General features: G+C 46.3%; 1 protein-coding gene across 1 annotated transcript in view; it reads left to right on the top strand.

The window, feature by feature from the left end:
- The window catches only part of LOC311128743 (nck-associated protein 5-like), a gene marked incomplete at both ends in the record, with an annotated part of 114,858 nt that overhangs the window by 59,797 nt on the left and 30,360 nt on the right, over positions 1-24,701 (top strand). The window contains 2 exons of the mRNA XM_084160993.1: positions 7,852-7,890; positions 12,015-12,134. Coding sequence (XP_084017119.1) covers positions 7,852-7,890; positions 12,015-12,134 — 159 coding nt within the window. The remainder of the gene's footprint in view (positions 1-7,851; positions 7,891-12,014; positions 12,135-24,701) is intronic.

Raw genomic sequence — 24,701 nt, forward strand, 5'->3', positions numbered from 1 at the left:
TTTTTAGGGAAGTCAGGGGCTAACAATCAGTTAGGAAAGCAAAGGCTAGCTTTTTCAAACATAAATTTGCATCCTGTAGCACTAACTCCAAAAGGTTTTGGGACACTGTAAAGTCCATGGAAAATAAGAGCACCTCCTCCCAACTGCCCACTGCACTGAGGCTAGGAAACACTGTCACCACCGATAAATCTACCACCACCGAGAATTTCAACAATCATTTTGCTACGGCTGGCCATGCTTTCCACCTGGCTACCACTACCCCGGCCACCAGCTCTGCACCCTCCGCTGCAACTTGCCCATGCCCCTCCAAACGAGCTTCAATGCCATACAACACTCCTTCCGTAGCCTCCAACTGCTCTTAAACACTAGTAAAACTAAATGCATGCTCTTCAACCGAACGCTGCTTGCACCCGCCCACCCGAGTAGAATCACTACTCTCTGCGGGTCTGACCTAGAGTATGTGGACAACTTCAAATACCTAGGTGTCTGGTTAGACTGTAAACTCTCCTTCCAGACTCACATTATGCATCTCCAATCAAAAGTTAGATCTAGACTTGGATTCCTATTTCGCAACAAAGCCTCCTTCACTCATGCTGCCAAACATGCCCTCGTAAAACTGACTATACTACCGATCCTTGACTTCGGCGATGTAATTTACAAAATAGCCTCCAACACCCTACTCAGCAAATTGGATGTAGTCTATCACAGTGCCATCCGTTTTGTCACCAAAGCCCCATATACTACCCACCATTGTGACCTGTACGCTCTTGTTGGCTGGCCCTCACTACATATTCGTCGCCAAACCCACTGGCTCCAGGTCATCTATAAATCACTGCTAGGCAAATCCCTGTCTTATCTTAGCTCACTGGTCACCATAGCAACACCCACCCATAGTCTGCGCTCCAGCAGGTATATCTCACTGGTCATCCCCAAAGCCAACACCTCCTTTGGCCGCTATTCCTTCCAGTTCTCTGCTGCCAATGACTGGAACGAACTGCAAAAATCTCTGAAGCTGGAGACTCTTATCTCCCTCTCTAACTTTAAGCATCAGTTGTCAGAGCAGCTTACCGATCACTGCACCTGTACACAGCCTTTCTGAAATTAGCCCACCCAACTACCTCATCCCCATATTGTTATTTATTTTGCTAATTTGCACCCCAGTATCTCTATTTGCACATCATCTTTTGCACATCTATCATTCCAGTATTATACGAAATTGTAACTTTTTTGCATTATGGCCTATTTATTGCCTTACCTCCATAACTTACTACATTCGCACACACTGTATATATATTTTCTGTTGTATTTTTGACTTTATGTTTTGTTTACCCCATATGTAACTCTGTGTTTTTGTTTTTATCGCACTGCTTTGCTTTATCTTGGCCAGGTCGCAGTTGTAAATGAGAACTTGTTCTCAACTGGCTTACCTGGTTAAATAAAGGTGAAATAAAAAATAAAATAAAAATGTATATCCTCTGTCGCAGGCTGAAACGGAGGCGATGGAGACATACGTCTTCGAGTCCCTGCGCCAGGGGTTCGTACGTCCCTCCACTTCGCCAGCCTTCTCGAGTTAATTTTTTGTGAAGAAGAAAGACTGAGGTCTGCGCCCTTGCATTGATTACCGAGCACTGACAATACATTATAGTTATCGTCTACCCCTCATTCCATCTGTAATCGAGTCAATGCACGGGGCGCGCTTCTTCACAAAATTAGATCTCCGGCGTGCGTACAACCTGGTGTGTGTCCGAGAGGGGGACGAGTGGAAGACAGCATTCAGCACATCCATGGGGCATTACGAATACCTGGTGATGCCTTACGGTTTGATGAATGCTCCATCCATCTTCCAGTCCTTTGTGAATGAGGTGTTTCGGGACATGCTTGGTCGCGGTGTAATGGTCTACATCGTTGACATTCTGGTGTATTCCGCTACGCGCGCTGAGCATGTGTCTCCGGTTTGCAAAGTGCTGGGCCGACTGTTGGAACATGACCTTCATGCCAAGGCAGAGAAGTGTCTGTTTTTCCAACAGTCCGTCTCCTTACTCGGATACCGCGTTACCACCTCAGGTGTGGAGATGGAGGGAGATCGCATTTCAGCCGTGCATAATTGGCCGACTCCAACCACGGTAAAGGAGGTGCAGCGCTTTATTGGCTTTGCCAACTACTATCGGAGGTTTATCCGGGGCTTTGGCAAGGTCACAGCTCCCATCCCCTCTCTGTTGAAGGGTGGGCCGTCCCGGCTCCGCTGGTCTGCTGAGGCTGACAGGGCCTTCTGTAACCAGAAGGTTCACTTTAGCCCCGGTACTGGCCCATCCCGATCCATCACTACCGTTCGTAGTGGAGGTGGATGCATCCGTGGTAGGGATAGGCGCTGTCCTATCTCAACGCTCGGGCATGCCACCCAAGCCCCGCCCCTGTGCCTTCTTCTCCAAGAAGCTCAGCCCGGCAGAGCAGAACTACGACGTTGGTGATCGGGAGCTGTTGGCTGTTGTCCGAGCCCTGACCGTGTGGAGGCACTGGCTCGAGGGGGCGAAACACCCTTTCCTCGTCTGGACGGACCACCGTAACCTGCAGTACATCCGGGCAGCGAGGAGGCTGAACCCACGCCAGGTCAGTTGGGCCCTATTCTTCACCCGGTTTGATTTTACACTGTCTTACATCCAGGGTACGAAGAACGTGAAGGCAGACGCACTGTCACGGCTGTACTACACAGAGGAGAGGCCCATAGACAACACCCCTATACTCCCGGCCTCCTTTATTGTGGCGCCGGTAGTGTGGGCGATGGATGTGGACATAGAGCGGGCGTTACGCACAGAGCCATCTCCACCTTGGTGCCCAGCTGGGCTGCAGTATGTGCCATCTCATGTCCGTGACCATCTGATCTATTGGGCACACACATCCCCCTCCTCTTGTTACCCAGGTATCGGCCGTACAGTGCGCTGCCTGACCGGAATGTACTGGTGGCCTACCTTGGCTAAGGACGTGAAGGTGTATGTCTCCTCATGCTTGGTGTATGCCCAGAGTAAGGCACCTAGGCACCTCCCAGCGGGTAAGTTACAACCCTTACCAGTTCCACAATGGCCATGGTCCCACTTGTGTATTGACTTCCTTACTGATCTTCCCCTCTCTCAGGGTAACACCATCATACTGGTTGTTGTGGACCGCTTTTCAAAAGCCTGCCACCTCCTTCCTCTGCCCGGTCTCCCCACGGCCCTGCAGACTGTGGAGGCCCTGTTTACTTATCGTATTAACCCCTCGTTCCAGGTGTCTCTCCTCAGGCCGGTGGTGGTTGGTCCGCTCCAGGAGTCTGAGGTGCGGGAGGTCCCTCCGGCCCCTCTGGACATCGAGGGGGCCCCTGCATCCGTTCCATCATGGATTCAAGGCGTTCGGTGGAGGGCCTTCATTACCTCGTGAAGTGTGAGGGGTACGGTCCGGAGGAGTGGTGCTGGGTCCCGGTGAGGGATATTCTCGATCCCTCCCTGTTGTGGGATTTCCACCATCTCCATCCGGCTCGCCCTGCTCCGCGTCCTCCTGGCCGTCCCCGAGGCTGGTGTCGGCGCGCTGCTGGAGCTGCACGTCAGGGGGTGGGGGGGGGGTACTGTCACGACTTCCTCCGAAGCTGCCTCCTCTCCTTGTTCGGGCAGGCTTTGGCATTCATCGTCACCGGTCTTCTAGCTACTGCCGCTCCTCATCTCATCATTCCATTTGTTTTGTCTTGTTTATTACACACACCTGGTTCATATCCCCTCATCAGTACCTGTATAAGTTTCCCTCTGCCCCCTTGTCTTTGTGTGTGATTGTTTATTGTGGAGGTTAGTATAGCTCGGTGGAGCTCATTGTATTTTGTATCGCCGGGATATATCACCCGTGTGCCATGTTGTTTCCCAGTGCGCCTGATTACGCACTGGAGTGTTTGACGCATTGCTTTGTACCGCTGTGCCTTCAGAATAAGTCATTTTATTCTGTGATTTACCCTCCTGCGCCTGACTCCTTTCAAATCACCCACCACACTGGAGTCCAGATTGGAGATTTTTGGTTCCAACCGCCGTGTCTTTGTGAGACGCGGTGTGGGTGAACGGATGATCTCCGCATGTGTATTTCCCACCGTAAAGCATGGAGGAGAAGGTGTTATGGTGTGGGGGCGCTTTGCTGGTGACACTGTCTGTGATTTATTTAGAATTCAAGGCACACTTAACCAGCATGGCTACCACATCATTCTGCAGCGATACGCCATCCCATCTGGTTTGGGCTTTGAGTGTGGAAAGCTGTCATCAAGGCAAAGGGTGGCTATTTGAAGAATCTCAAATATAAAATATATTTTTATTTGTTTAACACTTTTTTGGTTACTACATGATTCCATATGTGTTATTTCATAGTTTTGATGTCTTCAATATTATTCTACAATGTAAAACATAGTAAAAATTAAGAAAAACCCTTGAATGAGTAGGTGTGTCCAAACTTTTGACTGGTACTGTATATTATTATTATTAGTTTTCTTTTTTTCTTTGTTGGACATAAAAGACTGTAAAAACACCAGGAAATGAGCTCCAAGTGATTTTAATTTAAGAAATCTTTTCGCTACTATTCCCATGCAGAATAAAGAGACACGTGATCGTATGCAAATGTAAACAAGGTTTGAAATTGTTATGTTTTAGTCAAACATTATATCTGTTTGCTTCTTGCAGTCAATTTGCACTCTACAAATTATTTGTTATTATAAACTGGGTGGTTCGAACCCTAAATGCTGATTGGCTGACAGCCGTGGTATGCCACGGGTATGACAGAACATTTATTTTTACTGATCTAATTATGTTTTTTAATAGCAAAAAGCCACCTCTGGGATTTGTGGTATATGGGCAATATACCATGGCTTAGGGCTGTATCCAGGCTCTCCGTGTTGCTTCGTGCATAAGAACAGCCCTTAGCCGTGGTATATTGACCATATACCATACCCCCTCTGGCCTTATTGCTTAAACCCCTACCAGCTCACACAGTCGGCAATATGTAATGCATTAAACATCACACTTGACATCCCAAAAATGTTGAATGATCAGTATTGTCTCTGGAACTAAACAACATAATTGATCAGTTACGTAATTGAAATCAAATAATAAGTTCAAGCTCTTCATGATATTCTGCTACCTTCATTCATATTCAGTGCTACCATTAAATCAATTTATCCCCCAAAATTATAATCTAGCTTTGAGGAAGCGGACGGAGGGCCTCTCACATTAAAACGTTATTGAAAAGACTTGAGATTTTGTCATGAAAAAGTTTGTTTTAATTATAAGACATATAGCAGTTTAAACAGACAGATGATAAAAGGAGTAAAATAGGATAAAAGTATCAAACCAGGACTAACAATTGTTCACATTACTCTCCTAGTCACCTAGCTGCACTAGGGTCGGACAGCATGACCGTGTATATCAAGACACAGTGGAGCCAGCGCGAGATATGGCTCAATCCAGGGATGAGAAATGCGTTGTACTCTGAATTGTCTCATTATCCCACTGTTACACCGGGAAATTTGAAAGACTGCTAGTCTTCGTAGGGCAGCTTTTTGCTAGGAAAGCTGCCATTTTCGTGCTATGTAGCAGAAGCCACATCAGCCATTTTGAAATGGCACGAGAACGTGCAAGGATAGTCAGCCAATCAGGCTCTGTGCGGACTACATCGTTGAGCTGTGGAAATGTCAAAATAAAAGTCCTGTTGGGGAATGGCTTAGTATATGTCAAACTCTCCCAAAACTATAGATGCTCATCTGAAGTACAATAATTAATTGGTAATCCATGTCATTGTTGTCAAGGGTGCATTAACAAAGGCAATAAACAGCCACACACTAGAAAAAAAAAAAAATGTATTCACTAACTGTAAGTCGCTCTGGATAAGAGCGTCTGCTAAATGACTAAAAATGTAATGTAAATGTAGAACATTGTTGTTGTTGTCTTTGAATAATGTATTTCCTTGTTGGAGCTCCAAAACACAACTGGACCCTGTTTTAGCAAACATGTTGAATCACAATCAATATCACAATATCAAATGAATTCACAGTGACAAATTCATTACATTGCTATACAGTACAGTGTGAAGACCAGCCTGAGTCCTGTTTTTGCAGTAAGCAGGTCCCCCGTACCTGCGCCCATGAGGGGAGTGATGAATGACTGCATGGCGGAAAGGGCTCGTTAAAAAAGTAAGAAAAATGTGCAAAAAAGGAAATAGTAACACGATAAAATAACACCATATACAAGGAGTACGGGTACCGAATCAATGTGCAGGGGTACGAAGTAGAGGTAATATGTTCATGTAGGTAGGGGTAAAAGTGGGACAGTTTGGGACATTTAAATAATGGGACAATTTGGAGTACAACGCATTTTATCATCCCTGGATTCAGATACGTCAGACAGGAAGAGTCCCCTGTAGCTCAGTTGGTAGAGAATGGCGCTTGCAACGCTAGGGTTGTGGGTTCATTTCCCACGGGGGGCCAGTATGAAAATGTATGCACTCACTAACTGTAAGTCGCTCTGGATAAGAGCGTCTGCTAAATGACTAAAATGTAAATGTAAAATGAAGAGGCGAAGCGAGAGAGATAACTCGGCCCAAAATCTGTCTTCTCCAGCAGGTGTTTTTTTGTGCTCATCAAGCGAGGAGTTTTTGTAAGGAGGTCAATGAGTGTCGAATTTGGTCAACAAAAAATGTAATTGGTTTGCTACTTGAGGTTTATTTGGTTGAGTATACGTTTTGTAATGCTTAGGTTGTTACGAGTGTACTGATATAAGTAGGACATGTGCCTCTTAGTGCTATCCGGAATTCTTGGGATGTCGCCACCCTAAACCCTACCCATTTTACATTTCAACTTCAATGGGGTAGGGATGTCCTAAGGATCCCAGATAGCAAGGACATTGTGGTTGTTCACACACGTATCTGCCCTCTCATTGGCTAGAATGGTCCCACCTGATCTTGCCTCCTCACAACTACCTTCTATTTTTGAAGACATTTATTTTCATTGTTAGAGCGGCCAATATAGTATCTGGCCATATCTCGCGCTGGCTCTTCAGTGTCTTGATCTACATGGTCATGCTGTCCCCAGTGCAGCTCAGTGTAAACAAGCATAATGGTAGGGTTGGACTCTTCTGGCAACTAGTTATCTCTCTCCCGCTGACCAACAAACACTAGACTTTAGCCATGGCTTAATAAGCACCTGTATTGAATCAGGACTTAATGAGGGGCGTGTGGGCAATTACCACCTACAACATTCCAATGGCTGTCCTAAACACACACACGCTCACACACACACAAACAACTGTAGAGATGCAGATGATAGTATGAGCTTTAAATATTGTAGAGAATATGTAATGAAAGTAATAACTAGGGCCCTTGAAACAAACAATGAATACAAACAACAACAAGGCAACAGTAAACATGTCGTCCCCCACGAATGATCCAACTCTCCCCTTGGGCCAATTGAGATATCGAGTGTAACTAACAAATTTCAGTTAATTACTATAGCTCCCGCCTTTGGCCAATCAGTGTAATTTTGTAAACACCGGATCTCTATGGCAAGACGCATCATTCGCCCAAGTTTCGTCAAAATCAACCCAATGCTGTCTGAGATATTGTGTGTGACTAAAGTATGAACAAACGGAGGGAGACAGATCCACAGTCCCCTCCCCGATTTCATCATGGGGGACAATTAAAACATTGGGGAGGTGAATAAATGTCTCTGGTGAAGATCTGCATCTTCACACAAACGTTGGACAACAAAGATATCTCTGTCATGACATGTTGACTGAATGTTGTCTTATCTTTTCTTTGAGTGTATTGTTTATGTCTCTCTCTGCTCTCTTTCGCTTCAAGGTGGCTAATCAGGTGGTTCAAGCGCTCCTCACTCAAAAGGTTTGTCTTTGTTTTGTTTGATTAAAGCATCATTAAAGAAGTCTAAGGGAGGCTATAAAAGAAATAATGATGGAATGTAATAATGATAAATATACTTATTTGTGTACTAGCTAGCACGTCATGACTATTGAAACTGAAAAACCACATGCTCACTACTAGCTATTAAAACATTGTCTAGTCAGACCATTACTACTGTTCCAGCTGGCTGATTGCCGTTGTTACTTAGTGTGAACGGATCAGCTTGTCCGAAGCACCCTAACACAAGCGGGAGGCATGAAATCAACAGACCAGAGGCAATGGTTTTGGTTCCTTTTCTTTTGTATTGTTTATTTCGCCCAACAAAACAATTCCAATACAGGGTAACGTCCAATGCTGAAACAACAGTGTAACAACAAAATAAACAAACTAAGCCGTTGACCAAAAGGGAAAGCAAAACAACAAACGGCTACTCCTGTCTTTAGACTATCGTCTACACATAATAGTTACAGGAGAAACGCTTCTCTCTATCTAAAGTATGCCTTGGTTAACAGAGAGACAAGGTGCCCCAGACGAAGAAGCTTTCTCTGAGGTAGGACAATACGACGTCCTCCCAGGTCCCCGTCTCTACTCCCAATCCTCCTCCAGCTAAGGTTGTCGGAGGATGACACCTAGTGGGTCGCTCCGGAACTGCGACCCCCTCCTGTAACAGGAGAGGGATAAGAGGGTTACGGTATGTTCGCTTGGTAGCAGTGCGTTGGCAGGTGTCACAAGATTTGCAATACTATGCAACATCTTGGGTGATCCTCGGCCAATAGAAACGCCCCAGCAACCGTTCGGGGGTCTTCTCCCTGGCGAGGTGGCTCCCTAGTACATGTGTATGGGCCATGTGTAACACCACATCTCTGTATGAACGGGGCACCATTAGCAGTTCCTGTTCTACCCTTCTACATTTGGCCACCCAGTACAAGAGACCCTGCGTGGTTATCTCACCTTCCGAGCCGATTCTCCTCCCATCTATACTCTTCACCTTCCGCATAGCCTGGCGAGGGTTGGGCTCCCGGTGTTGGGCGGTTCCAAATTGGCCCATTAGCTCTTCCGACAGGGATAAGTTGTGCGTGTTGGGGCAAGGGGGGGGCGCTCCTGGTCTGGGTTGAATGACTCCTTGTCAAACCCCCTACAGGTGCTCTCCCTCGATGACTCCTGAAACACCTGGCGTAACTGCTCCCTCTGGAGCTCGTCGACTTGACTCAGGACGGGGGTCTGGTTAGATCCGTCTCCCGCCGGGTCGCTCTGGAACCCCCCAAGGTGTCTTCCTCCGTGGTCTCCTGGAACAAGTGCCTCAGACGGCCATCGGGGGAGTCTCCTTCCCCCCTGATCTGATGTGGAATCCCAGTTGCCCTGACACACCTCCTTAGCTTCCTCTCGTCCCTTCCCTGCGGTGTGTGCCGTCGAGTGCGTCTCTGGGTGGGCTCTGAGTGCGCAAGTGCTTGTCGATTAGAGTTGTTCAGTCTCCGTGCTCTATTGGGGCCACTCCCTCACCCCGCATTCCTCCACAGAAGCTCGAACAGGGGGCAGTCCCTCTCCAGTAGCACCGGTACCTTCATTTGAGGAACAACCCCAACAATCAGGGTGGTCTTCCCGGCAGGGGTATGGAAGCTGACTCGGGCTGTGGGGTAGTGTTCGGTGTCCCCGTGGATGCAGGCTACAGCGGTTTCCACCTCGAGACGGGGCGCGTTGGCCAGGACCTCCTCCCGTACCAGAGACACCATGCTTCCTGAGTCTTACGCGCACCCGCACACTCCGAGCCGGGGCCAGCTCCACATGCCAAGATACCTGTGGCGCGGGACATTCCCCCTGGTCACGGGGGGTGGCTGCTGATTCAGTGGGCATAGGGATGTCTAAAAGTCTTGACTATGAGGCTAGGTGCTGGCCTTGTTGACCCTCCTGCCAGCAATTGGGTGTACCACTGGAGTGGTCTTATCGCCCCTGCTAACGGCAGCAAGGCTTTTAGTAGACAAGTATAAATCGATGCACTGGACTTGGTGGTCAACTGTAACTGGATTTGTCTGACCAACTATCCTCTGCATGGTGACGGGTAATTCCCTCAAACACTTGTCTATGACAAGGGTTTCTAACACTTTAGCCGTGGTTTTTGTGGGGCATAGCCACCCCCTTACCAGACAGATAAGTTGGTAGAGCTGGCCCCTCGTGACTCCACTTCGGCGTACTTCCAGTCATGAAACCTTTGGGCCCGGTCTCTGGGGTTCAGCTGATAGCAGGACTGAATCTCCACCTTCAGACATGCGTATTCTGCAGCATCCCCTTCCTCAATGTCATAGTACGCTGCCTGGGATTTGCCTGTGAGCAGGGGAGCCAGGAGGCCCGCCCAGTCATCCTGAGGCCATCTCTCTCTCTGCGCCGTTCGTTCGAATGCCAGAAGATAGGCCTCCACATCGTCGTCCTCTGTCAGACGTGGAATCAGCACGTTGACGTTGGGCATCCTACGATCCCTGGGAAACGGCCGTTCTGCTAGTTCGGACCTGAGGAGGTCTAGGGTCTCCTGTTGGGCGATGGCGCAGGCCGTTAGCTGAAGTAGCAATTCTTCGCTCATGCCTATCAGCAGGCTTCTGAAAGAAGAAAAAAAAATCGCAGCCACCGGAGAGGGGAAAGGTTGTGGTCTTGCCTCAAGGTGCCCGCATTCTCCACCAGTTGTGAATGGATTAGCTTGTCCGAAACACCCTAACACAAGCGGGAGGCATGAAATGAACAGACCAGAGGCAGTGGTTTTGGTTCCTTTTCTTTTGTATTGTTACTGAACGGTTTTTCTTATGCCCAACAAAATAATTCCAATACAGGGTAACGTCCAACGCTGAAACAACAGCGTAACAACAAAATAAACATAAACTAAGCCATTAACCAAAAGGCTGTGGCCCAAAAGGGAAAGCAAAACAACAAACGGCTACTCCTGTCTTTAGACTATCGTCTACACATAATAGTTACAGGAGGAACACTTCTCTCTATCTAAAGTCTGCCTTGGTTAACAGAGAGACAAGGTGGCCCAGACAAAGAAGCTTTCTCTGACGTAGGACAATACGACGTCCTCCCATGTCCCCGTCTCTACTCCCAATCCTCCCCCAGCTCCTCTCCTGGCACACCTATATAGAGGAAGACACAAAGCAATTAGTGGGCCCAGCTGTGTACTAATTGGCTTTACACTGAGTACCTATCCCCTGAGGAGGGTGCTGTCGTGTCGTCTTCCTCCGGCTGATCACTGAACTCTCACATTAGGTAATGTAAAGCGTAGCACAGATCATTTTCAACCAACCTTTACTTGGCGATACTTCCTCAATTCCCGACATGGAAGACAATGCATGTCTTCGAAACTTCCATTGCTAGTTGCAGGTGGGTCATTTGAATTAAGAACATGTTCCGTTATTAAATAAAATAATTGCTCCATGAAGTCTATTCTGTTTCAAATATTCTCTCATTTATTGAGACAGGTGGGGGGAGTTTCCAACCCAAAGTGGCGCATGTCATGAGCACAACTCAGAAATCATGCTTTGCGTTCAATGACACTCACCTGTCTTGATCAATGAGAAGATTTGAAATAGGCAATATAGCGGCGTACACTTAATGGAGCAAAAACATTTTTTTATTTAATAACGGAACATTTTGTAAATTAAAATGAACCACCTGCAAGTAGCCATGGAAGTTTAGAAGAAATGCGATGTCTTCCAAGTCGGGAATTGAGGAAGTAACATATCGCCAAGTAAAGGTTGGTTGAAAATTCTCTGTGCTTCGCGTTACATTACCTAAGTAAGAATGGCTATCAGCCAGCTGGAACAGTAGTATGGTATATGCTTATCAACTTTCTGCTGACGTGCCATGCTTGTGAATTAATATTACAGGGACACTTTCTATGAGTCATGTTTGTAAGTTAAATATAATGAATGCATGCTACCATTTTAATGCATGAAGAATGTCTTGTAGGGTCCCAAGGTTTTCCTGGTCAGGTCACATGGTCAGGAACAACTCCTGGCCCTACATAAATCATAATGGAAGGCACACTGAACATGTATAATTATAAAGCCAGTTTATACCAATTTTAATCCCCCTTCCTTGTGCTTGTGTGGGTGAATGTTCAGGACCTAAAAGAGGAGTGTGTGAAGCTGAGGACACGCGTGTTTGACTTGGAGCAGCAGAACCGCATACTGAACGTTCTGTTCCAGCAGCAGGTCAAAACATCCAGCAACCCTGTCTCCCAGGTAGGCTGGCTTGGTATAGACTGGATAAAGACCAATATTAACTAGTTAAAGGTAAGTTATATTAGCATTTGAGCAGGTTCATGGAATTGGTGAATCTTTTTTTCTTTTAAAGAAACTACACTGCTCAAAAAAATCAAAGGAACACTTAAACAACACAATGGAACTCCAAGTCAATCACACTTCTGTGAAATCAAACTGTCCACTTACGAAGCAACACTGATTGACAATACATTTCACATGCTGTTGTGCAAATGGTATAGACAACAGGTGGAAATTATAGGCAATTAGCAAGACACCTCCAATAAAGGAGTGGTTCTGCAGGTGGTGACCACAGACCACTTCTCAGTTCCTATGCTTCCTGGCTGATGTTTTGGTCACTTTTGAATGCTGGCGGTGCTTTCACTCTAGTGGTAGCATGAGACGGAGTCTACAACCCACACAAGTGGCTCAGGTAGTGCAGCTCATCCAGGATGGCACATCAATGCGAGCTGTGGCAAGAAGGTTTGCTGTGTCTGTCAGCGTAGTGTCCAGAGCATGGAGGCGCTACCAGGAGACAGGCCAGTACATCAGGAGACGTGGAGGAGGCCGTAGGAGGACCTCTACCTCCACCTTTGTGCAAGGAGGAGCAGGAGGAGCACTGCCAGAGCCCTGCAAAATGACCTCCAGCAGGCCACAAATGTGCATATGTCTGCTCAAACGGTCAGAAACAGACTCCATGAGGGTGGTATGAGGGCCCGACATCCACAGGTGGGGGTTGTGCTTACAGCCCAACACCGTGCAGGACGTTTGGCATTTGCCAGAGAACACCAAGATTGGCCTATTCGCCACTGGTGCCCTGTGCTCTTCACAGATGAAAGCAGGTTCACACTGAGCACATGTGACAGACGTGACAGAGTCTGGAGATGCCGTGGAGAATGTTCTGCTGCCTGCAACATCCTCCAGCATGACCGGTTTGCCGGTGGGTCAGTCATGGTGTGGGGTGGCATTTCTTTGGGGGGCCGCACAGCCCTCCATGTGCTCGCCAGAGGTAGCCTGACTGCCATTAGGTACCGAGATGAGATCCTCAGACCCCTTGTGAGACCATATGCTGGTGCGGTTGGCCCTGGGTTCCTCCTAATGCAAGACAATGCTAGACCTCATGTGGCTGGAGTGTGTCAGCAGTTCCTGCAAGAGGAAGGCATTGATGCTATGGACTGGCCCGCCCGTTCCCCAGACCTGAATCCAATTGAGCACATCTGGGACATCATGTCTCGCTCCATCCACCAACGCCACATTGCACCACAGACTGTCCATGAGTTGGCGGATGCTTTAGTCCAGGTCTGGGAGGAGATCCCTCAGGAGACCATCCACCACCTCATCAGGAGCATGCCCAGGCGTTGTAGGGAGGTCATACAGGCACGTGGAGGCCACACACACTACTGAGCCTAATTTTGACTTGTTTTAAGGATATTACATCAAAGTTGGATCAGCCTGTAGTGTGGTTTTCCACTTTAATTTTGAGGGTGACTCCAAATCCAGACCTCCATGGGTTGATACATTTGATTTTCATTGATCATTTTTGTGTGATTTTGTTGTCAGCACATTCAACTATGTAAAGAAAAAAGTATTTAATAAGATTATTTCATTCATTCAGATCTAGGATGTGTTATTTTAGTGTTCCCTTAATTTTTTTGAGCAGTGTATATACAGTGGGGAAAAAAAGTATTTAGTCAGCCACCAATTGTGCAAGTTCTCCCACTAAAAAGATGAGAGAGGCCTGTAATTTTCATCATAGGTACACGTCAACTATGACAGACAAAATGAGAAAAAAAATCCAGAAAATCACATTGTAGGATTTTTTATGAACTTATTTGCAAATTATGGTGGAAAATAAGTATTTGGTCAATAACAAAAGTTTCTCAATACTTTGTTATATACCCTTTGTTGGCAATGACACAGGTCAAACGTTTTCTGTAAGTCTTCACAAGGTTTTCACACACTGTTGCTGGTATTTTGGCCCATTCCTCCATGCAGATCTCCTCTAGAGCAGTGATGTTTTGGGGTTTTGGGACTTTCAACTCCCTCCAAAGATTTTCTATGGGGTTGAGATCTGGAGACTCCAGGACCTTGAAATGCTTCTTACGAAGCCACTCCTTCATTGCCCGGGTGGTGTGTTTGGGATCATTGTCATGCTGAAAGACCCAGCCACGTTTCATTTTCAATGCCCTTGCTGATGGAAGGAGGTTTTCACTCAAAATCTCACGATACATGGCCCCATTCATTCTTTCCTTTACACGGATCAGTCTACCTGGTCCCTTTGCAGAAAAACAGCCCCAAAGTATGATGTTTTCACTCCCATGCTTCACAGTAGGTATGGTGTTCTTTGGATGCAACTCAGCATTCTTTGTCCTCCAAACACGACTAGTTGAGTTTTTACCAAAAAGTTATATTTTGGTTTCATCTGACCATATGACATTCTCCCAATCCTCTTCTGGATGCACTCTAGCAAACTTCAGACGGGCCTGGACATGTACTGGCTTAAGCAGGGGGACACGTCTAGCACTGCAGGATTTGAGTCCCTGGCGGAGTAGTGTGTTACTGATGGTAGGCTTTGTTACTTTGGTCCCAGCTCTCTGCAGGTCATTCACTAGGTCCCCCCGTGTGGTTCTGGGATTTTTGCTCACCGTTCTTGTGATCATTTTGACCCCACGGGGTGAGATCTTGCGTGGAGCCCCAGATCGAGGGAGATTATCAGTGGTCTTGTATGTCTTCCATTTCCTAATAATTGCTCCCACAGTTGATTTCTTCAAACCAAGCTGCTTACCTATTGCAGATTCAGTCTTCCCAGCCTGGTGCAGGTCTACAATTTTGTTTCTGTTGTCCTTTGACAGCTCTTTGGTCTTGGCCATAGTGGAGTTTGGAGTGTGACTGTTTGAGGTTGTGGACAGGTGTCTTTTATACTGATAACAAGTTCAAACGGGTGCCATTAATACAGGTAACGAGTGGAGGACAGAGGAGCCTCTTAAAGAAGAAATTACAGGTCTGTGAGAGCCAGAAATCTTGCTTGTTTGTAGGTGACCAAATACTTATTTTCCACCATAATTTGCAAATAAATTCATAAAAAATCCTACAATGTGATTTTCTGGATTTTCTTTTCTCAATTTGTCTGTCATAGTTGACGTGTACCTATGATGAAAATTACAGGCCTCTCTCATCTTTTTAAGTGGGAGAACTTGCACAATTGGTGGCTGACTAAATACTTTTTTTCCCCACTGTACAATGAATATATCAAATATTAGTAACACCTTCCTAATATTGAGTTGCACACACCCCTTTTGCCCACAGAACATCCTCAATTTGTTGGGGCATGAACTCTACAAGGTGTCAAATGCTTTCCACAGGGATGCTGGCCCAATGCTTCCCAAAGTTGTGTCAAGTTGGCTGGATGTCCTTTGGGTGGTGGACCATTTTTGATACACACTGGAACTGTTGAGCATGAAAAACCCAGCAGTGTTGCAGTTCTTGACACAAACTGCTGCGCCTGGCACCTACCACCATACCCTGTTAAAAGGCACTTAAATATTTTGTCTTGCCCATTCACCCACTGAATGGCACACATACACAATCCATGTCTCAGCTGTCTTAAGGCTTAAAAATATTTATTTAACTGGTCTCCTCCCCTTCATCTACACTAATTGAAGGGGATTTAACAAGTGGCATCAGTAAGGGATCATAGCTTTCACCTGGAAGTGGATTTCTATGAGTCATCAAATCAAATCAAATGTTATTTGTCACATTTGCCGAATACAACAGGTGTAGACCTTACAGTGAAATGCTTACTTACAAGCCCTTAACCAACAATGCAGTTTTAAGAAAGAATACCAAAAAAAAAAAACGGTACAGGAGCTTGGGGGTAGAAGCTGTTTAGAAGCCTCTTGGACCTAGACTTGGCGCTCCTGTACTGCTTGCCATGCGGTAGCAGAGAGAACAGTCTATGACTAGGGTGGCTGGAGTCTTTGACAATTTTTAGGGCCTTCCTCTGATATCCTGCCTGATGGTGTTGGAGTCGTGCCTGGCCATGCAGTCATGAGTGAACAGGGAGTACAGGAGGGGACTGAGCACGCACCCCTGACGGGCCCCCTGTCACGATCGTCTGAAGGAGGAGACCAATGCGCAGCGTTGCGAGTGAACATGATGACTTTATTAAATAAAGCAACCACGAAAACACAAAACAAAAGACGATACGTGAAGTTCAACACTGAATACAACTATCAGCAACAAGGAAACAATAACCCACAAAACAAAGGAGAAAACACACAGAATATATATGGCTCCCAATCAGAGATAACGAGCCGACAGCTGACACTCGTTACCTCCGATTGGGAGTCATAGACCAATCACACTAGACTCAAACAAAATGAAACTCACCCATCCCCAACACCACCAAATGAAATACACCCAAACAAATGAAAATGAACAACCCTGGCTCAAATATCAAAGTCCATGGAGCCAGAGTGTCACAGTACCCCCCCCTAAAGGTGCGAACTCCGGGCGCACCAACATCAGGACTAGGGGAGGGTCTGGGTGGGCGTCTGTCCATGGTGGCGGCTCTGGCCCCGGTCGTGATCCCCACCCCACCACAGTCACAACCTGCTTCGGTAGCCTCCTCCCAATGACCACCCTCCAACTAACCCCACCTAGACTAAGGGGCAACACCGGACTAAGGGGCAGCATCGGCCTAAGGGGCAGCACCGGGATAAGGGGCAGCACCGGGATAAGGGGCAGCACCGGGACAAGGGGCAGCACCGGGCTAAGGGGCAGCACCGGACTAAGGGGCCGCACCGGGCTAAGGGGCAGCACCGGACTAAGGGGCAGCACCGGGCTAAGGGGCAGCACCGGGCTAAGGGGCAGCACCTGACTAGATGGCGGATCCTGGCTGGCTGGCTCTCGTGGATCCTGGCGGGACGGCTCTGGCGGATCCTGGCGGGACGGCTCTGGCGGATCCTGGCGGGACGGCTCTGGCGGATCCTGGCTGGACGGCTCTGGCGGATCCTGGCTGGACGGCTCTGGCGGATCCTGGCTAGACGGCTCTGGCGGATCCTGGCTGGACGGCTCTGGCGGATCCTGGCTGGACGGCTCTGGCGGATCCTGGCTGGACGGCTCTGGCGGATCCTGGCTAGACGGCTCTGGCGGATCCTGGCTGGACGGCTCTGGCGGATCCTGGCTGGACGGCTCTGGCGGATCCTGGCTAGACGGCTCTGGCGGATCCTGGCTGGACGGCTCTGGCGGATCCTGGCTGGACGGCTCTAGCGGATCCTGGCTGGACGGCTCTGGCGGATCCTGGCTAGACGGCTCTGGCGGATCCTGGCTGGACGGCTCTGGCGGATCCTGGCTGGACGGCTCTGGCGGATCCTGGCTGGACGGCTCTGGCGGATCCTGTCTGGCGGAAGGCTCTAGCGGCTCCGATCTGGCGGACGGCTCTGAAGGCTCATGGCAGACGGGCGGCTTTGCAGGCTCAGTACAGACGGGCGGCTTATGCAGCGCTTGGCAGACGGGCAGTTCAGACGCCCTAGGGCAGACGGCCAGTTCAGGCGCCGTTGGGCAGACGGCAGACTCCGGCCGGCTGGCGACGCACATCGTGGACCTGGTGCTTGGAGTAGGAACAGGCCGGTCCATACCGGGAACACACACCACTGGCCTTAACTGGGGATCAGGAACGGGCCGGACCGGACTGGTAACACACTTCAGTCTCTCATGCCGTGCCACAACAACTTCCCTCCTTCTACTCGCCAATGGCTCCCGTACTCCGTTCGCCTTCTCTCCTTTTCTCCCTGTGGCAGCCTCCTGCTGCCCAGCTTCCCAAGCCATGTGCCCCCCCCAAAAAATTTATTGGGGTTGCCTCTCTTCCACGGGCTTCCAGCCTCGCCTTCGCGCTGCCTCCTCGTACCACCTCCTCTCGGCTTTGGCTGCCTCCAGCTCTTCACGAGGGCGGTGATATTCCTCCGGTTGTGCCCAAGGACCCTTTCCAGCCCGAATCTCCTCCCATGTCCAAAAATCCTTAGGAGGCGTCCATAACTCCTGTGTAGGTAGGTCCTGTTGCCGCTTGTTACGCTGCTTGGTCCTTTTGTGGTGGGTTATTCTGTCACGATCGTCTGAAGGAGGAGACCAATGCGCAGCGTTGCGAGTGAACATGATGACTTTATTAAATAAAGCAACCACGAAAACACAAAACAAAAGACGATACGTGAAGTTCAACACTGAATACAACTATCAGCAACAAGGAAACAATAACCCACAAAACAAAGGAGAAAACACACAGAATATATATGGCTCCCAATCAGAGATAACGAGCCGACAGCTGACACTCGTTACCTCCGATTGGGAGTCATAGACCAATCACACTAGACTCAAACAAAATGAAACTCACCCATCCCCAACACCACCAAATGAAATACACCCAAACAAATGAAAATGAACAACCCTGGCTCAAATATCAAAGTCCATGGAGCCAGAGTGTCACACCCCCGTGTTGAGGATCAGCGTGGCGGATGTGTTGTTACCTAGCCTTACCACCTTGGGGCGGCCCGTCAGGAAGTCCAGGATCCAGTTGCAGAGGGAAGTGTTTAGTCCCAGGTTCCTTAGCTTAGTGATGAGCTTTGAGGGCACTATGCGGTTGAACGCTGAGCTGTAGTCAATGAATAGCATTCTCACATAGGTGTTCCTTTTGTCCAGGTGTGAAAGGGCAGTGTGGAGCGCAATTGAGATTGCATCATCTGTGGATCTGTTGGGGTTATATGCAAATTGGAGTGGGTCTAGGGTTTCTGGGATAAAGGTGTTGATGTGAGCAATGACCAGCCTTTCAAAGCACTTCATGGCTACAGACGTGAGTGGTACAGGTCTGTAGTCATTTAGGTAGGTTACCTTAGTGTTCTTGGGCACAGGGACTATGGTGGTCTGCTTGAAACATGTTGGTATTACAGACTCAGACAGGGAAAGTTGAAAATGTCAGTGAAGACACTTGCCAGTTGGTCAGCGCATGCTCGGAGTACACGTCCTGGTAATCCGTCTGGCCCTGCGGCCATGTGATCGTTGACCTGTTTAAAGGTTTTACTCACATCGGCTACAGAGAGCGTGATCACACAGTCATCCAGAACAGCTAATGCTCTCATGCATGTTTCAGTGTTACTTGCCTTGAAGCGAGCATAGAAGTAATTTAGCTAGTCTGGTAGGCCCGTGTCAATGGGCAGCTCGCGGCTGTGCCTCCCTTTGTAGTCTGTAATAGTTTGCAAGCCCTGCCACATCCGACGAGCATCGGAGACGGTGTAGTACGATACAGAAAGTATGCATGCCCCTTGACTTATTCCACATATTGTTGTGTTACAGCCTGAATTCAAAATATATTACATTTATTTTTCCTCACCCATCTACACACAATTACTCTAATGAAAAAGTGAAAACATGTTTTTATAAATTTTTTGCACATTTATTGAAAATGAAATACAGAAATATCTGATTTACAATAAGTATTCACACCACTGAGTCAATACTTTGTAGAAGTACCTTTGGCAGCGATTACAGCTGTGAGTCTTTCTGGGTAAGTCTCGAAGAGCTTTCCACACCTGGATTGCACAACATTTGCACATTATTATTTTCAAAATTCTTCAAGCTCTGTCAAATTGATTCTTGATCATTGCTAGACAACCATTTTCAGGTCTTGCCATAGTAGATCTAAGTCAAAACTGTAACTCGGCCACTCAGGAACATTCACTGTCTTCTTGGTAAGCAACTCCAGTGTAGATTTGGCTTTGTGGCAACCACCACTATGCTTGAAAATATGGAGAGTAGTCCTCAGTAACATGTTGTATTAGATTTGCCCCACGTTAATTGCTTTGCAGTATTATTTTAGTGCCTTGTTGCAAACAGAATGCATGTTTTGGAATATTTTATTCTGTATAGGCTTCATTCTTTTCACTCTGTCAATTAGGTTAGTATTGTGGGGCAAAAAGCTGGTGGGATGTTAAAGTTGGTGGGAAAACGTATTGGTTTGAAAGGTGTATTAGACAAACACTTTTAATCTCTCTGTCATGTGGGGGATTCAGCACATCTACTCCCTGTGCAGTCTTGCACAATGTTTTGACATCTACTGTACGGTGGATAATTTCATTTTTTTGCAAAGCCATGGCCACTTAGGAGGCTACACAGGTCCACAAGGGAGTAAAAATCTTCGAAGATTTAAATGTTGGTATTTAATTTAAAGAAAAAGTCAACGCAATAGAAAGAGAAAATGACAGATTACAATTATTATAGTAATTTAAGTATATGTATTTTTCTTTTCCTTTTTTGACCTCACTGTGGAAATGGTCATGGTTTGAACATGAAATGTTTGAATCCCCTGCCAGTTCATTAAGTTTACTACGAGCTTACAAGGGCAGTAAAACGTCGTCCCACATCCCTGACCTTTTCTGTAAAGGTCAAATTCACCAACTCACTAAGGGAGCGACTGACTGCAGTTCTTCCTGCCGGAGATCAGTGGCAGCAGGGAGTTATATTGGTACAGATCCGACAGGGTAGAACCAATTATATATATCATGGATGAGCAACTGGCGGCCCGTGGCCCCCCTTTTGAAGGTCCTCTGGTCAATTTCCAAATAACCCAAAACAAAAACAATTAAAAAACAAAATAATAACAATTTTGGAACTCAGTCTGGGTCTCAACTTACTGATGAGAGTTAGAATAATAGAATACACAAGGTGCATTTTCGAAATTTGGTTGTGCATCAGCAGTTTTTCTCTTGTTATGTCAGTCACTGATAGTTAGTCAATTAGCCCATGTCAGCTACATTTCTTTGGACTGCTAAGTTAGTTTAGCAGTCAGCTATCTAAACTCGTTATCATGGTCGAATTACCGGCCGGGGGGGCCCCATTGCTTTTGTTAGTCAGTCTCACTCAGATATCATATTAAAAACTGCAAACATTTCTCCCCACCCTATGGCAAAATGTGTAAAATGGCAGGAAATTAGCTGTAAAAAAGCTAATTTTCCTCTCTATCCCATGACAAAATGAGTAGAATTGCATGAATTTTTTTATAAAATTGCTATATTTCTCTCCGCTGTCAAGAGGGGGGCTACTAAAATGCTTTGCTCACAACTGTAGCCCTTCTTGATGAGTTCAGGTTTTTGTGGCCCCCACCCCCATCAAAGTTGCCCATCCCTGATGTATTTAAAGCCTGGATTGCTGATGCTATGTACTGGCCAATGATAGGCTTTGAAGCCACCGGTCGGCAAATGTCTGCTTTTGTATTTTTACCCATCTACCAATAGGTGCCCTTAATTGCGAGGCATTGGAAAACCTCCTGGTCATTGTGGTTGAATATGTGTTTGAAATTCACTGCTCGACTGAGGGACCTTACAATTATCTGTATGTGTGGGGTACAGAGATGAGGCAGTCATTCAAAAATCCTGTTAACCACTATTATTGCACACAGAGTGAGTTCATGCAACTTATTATGTAACTCAAGCAAATATTTACTCCTGAACTTATTTAGGCTTGCCATAACAAAGGGGTTGAATTTTAATTGACGTAAGACATTTCAGCTTTTCATTTTTTATTAATTTGTAAAAAATTACGAAAAACATAATTCCACTTTGAAATTATGGGGTATTGTGTGTAGGCCAGTGACAAAAACTCTAAATTTAAACAATTTTAAAATCAGGCTGTAACACAACAAAATGTGGGTGCTGTTTTGAAGCTACCACGACTCCATCTTGGCACTCCACCACCATTGTAAAAAATAGGGGTGTGAGTACTTTCTAAAGGCACTGTATATAAATCATTGAGTAAAACGTTTGTTACTATAGTAAAACATTAAAGTGGGATTCATATGTGTTAGGAACACTCATAGGTGTTATTGTTAAGGAGTGTTAGGATATCAGTGTCCTTTTGTGTTTTCCGAAGAAAAATACTCCTGGCGTTCCGATTCAATCAAAACTGGTTGCCAGGTGTCCGACAATTTCCCACTTGATTGAATAGGACCCCTTGGTTTTACTATAACTTTTACTAAACCCTCAACAAATGCATTTTAGGTGGTGGGGGGAAGATAGTGGTGATGGGCACTGTGTGGTGCATTCAACAATAATTTATAGTTACGCAAATGAAGCTGCGTATTACATTTGTCTGTCAAATCAAAAGAAGAGGCCTGCGGCGAGATTTCTGGCTTTCAAGCAATTCCTTCTAGGCATCTTGCATTTCTGTGATAAGACAATAGCTGTGTTCGAATACCCATACTAACATACTGTATACTACATACTTAATGAGAATATACCACATACTATATACTATTAGTTAATTTTAGTATACTGTAAATGAACGGAAGCCTTTCAGTTGAGTGTACTAGCGCTTCGCCTGTCTACCGGAAGTTTATGCTGTTGCTATGCAACTTCCTGCTAGCTTGTTAGCATAACAAATTACTAGCTAGACATCTTACGACTTCATTAACAATGCCCATTGAGAACGCACAATGACTATACCACTTAGCTAAACTAGAATGACGTGAATAATCAACTAAATATACATTGGGTAGTTAGTTAGATTGCATATACAGTGGGGAGAACAAGTATTTGATACACTGCCGATTTTGCAGGTTTTCCTACTTACAAAGCATGTAGAGGTCTGTAATTTTTATCATAGGTACACTTCAACTGTGAGAGACGGAATCTAAAACAAAAATCCAGAAAATCACATTGTATGATTGTTAAGTAATTAATTTGCATTTTATTGCATGACATAAGTATTTGATCACCTACCAACCAGTAAGAATTCTGTCTCTCACAGACCTGTTAGTTTTTCTTTAAGAAGCCCTCCTGTTCTCCACTCATTACCTGTATTAACTGCACCTGTTTGAACTCGTTACCTGTATAAAAGACACCTTTCCACACACTCAATCAAACAGACTCCAACCTCTCCACAATGGCCAAGACCAGAGAGCTGTGTAAGGACATCAGGGATAAAATTGTAGACCTGCACAAGGCTGGGATGGGCTACAGGACAATAGGCAAGCAGCTTGGTGAGAAGGCAACAACTGTTGAAGCAATTATAAGAAAATGGAAGAAGTTCAAGATGATGGTTAATCACCCTCGGTCTGGGGCTCCATGCAAGATCTCATCTCGTGGGGCATCAATGATAATGAGGAAGGTGAGGGATCAGCCCAGAACTACACGGCAGGACCTGGTCAATGACCTGAAGAGAGCTGGGACCACAGTCTCAAAGACAACCATTAGTAACACACTACGCCGTCATGGATTAAAATCCTGCAGCGCACGCAAGGTCCCCCTGCTCAAGCCAGCGCATGTCCAGGCCCGTCTCAAGTTTGCCAATGACCATCTGGATGATCCAGAGGAGGAATTGGAGAAGGTAATGTGGTCTGATGAGACAAAAATAGAGCTTTTTGGTCTAAACTCCACTCGCCGTGTTTGTAGGAAGAAGAAGGATGAGTACAACCCCAAGAACACCATCCCAACTGTGAAGCATGGAGGTGGAAACATAATTCTTTGGGGATGCTTTTCTGCAAAGGTGACAGGACGACTGCACCGTATTGAGGGGAGGATGGATGGGGTCATGTATCGCGAGATCTTGGCCAACAACCTCCTTCCCTCAGTAAGAGCATTGAAGATGGGTCGTGGCTGGGTCTTCCAGCATGACAACGACCCGAAACACACAGCCAGGGCAACTAAGGAGTGGCTCCGTAAGAAGCATCTCAAGGTCCTGGAGTGGCCTAACCAGCCACCTGAACCCAATAGAAAATCTTTGGAGGGAGCTGAAAGTCCGTATTGCCCAGCGACAGCCCCGAAACCTGAAAGATCTGGAGGTCTGTATGGAGGAGTGTGTCAAAATCCCTGCTGCAGTGTGTGCAAACCTGGTCAAGACCTACAGGAAACGTATGATCTCTGTAATTGCAAACAAAGGTTTTTGTACCAAATTTTAAGTTCTGCTTTTCTGATGTATCAAATACTTATGTCATGCAATAAAATGCAAATTAATTACTTAAAAATCATACAATGTGATTTTCTGGATTTTTGTTTTAGATTCCGTCTCTCACAGTTGAAGTGTACCTATGCTAAAAATTACAGACCTCTACATGCTTTGTAAGTAGGAAAACCTGCAAAACCGGCAGTGTATCAAATACTTGTTCTCCCCACTGTAGTTAATATACTGGCAAGTTCGATGTATTAGTAGCCAACTAACGTTAGGTAGCTAGCTAACATACCGGTACATACAAGCAACTGCTGTAATGATATGCTATGCGGTTCATAAGGCTAGCGTAGCTAACAAATTGTCAGCCAACATAATGCGTAACGTAACTTATTTGAAAAGTAATTACTTTATTACATTGCTCAACATTGTCTTAACATGTGTCATACGTTTTTTAAGCAATTAATTTGTATCCCCTTTTGTCAGACTTCGGCTGCCTATTTTTCCACAATTTTCTTAAAATCTGAAAATGTTGTGAAGCCACGCACATTTTCTGAAGAATTGCATTATTGCCCTAAAAGCACGGAAATAGTGTCCACGGCTTGTATACTTCGTATTTTG

The sequence above is a fragment of the Coregonus lavaretus genome, assembly GCF_964263955.1.
Source record: "Coregonus lavaretus genome assembly, chromosome: 5".
Taxonomy (NCBI): Eukaryota; Metazoa; Chordata; class Actinopteri; order Salmoniformes; family Salmonidae; genus Coregonus; species Coregonus lavaretus.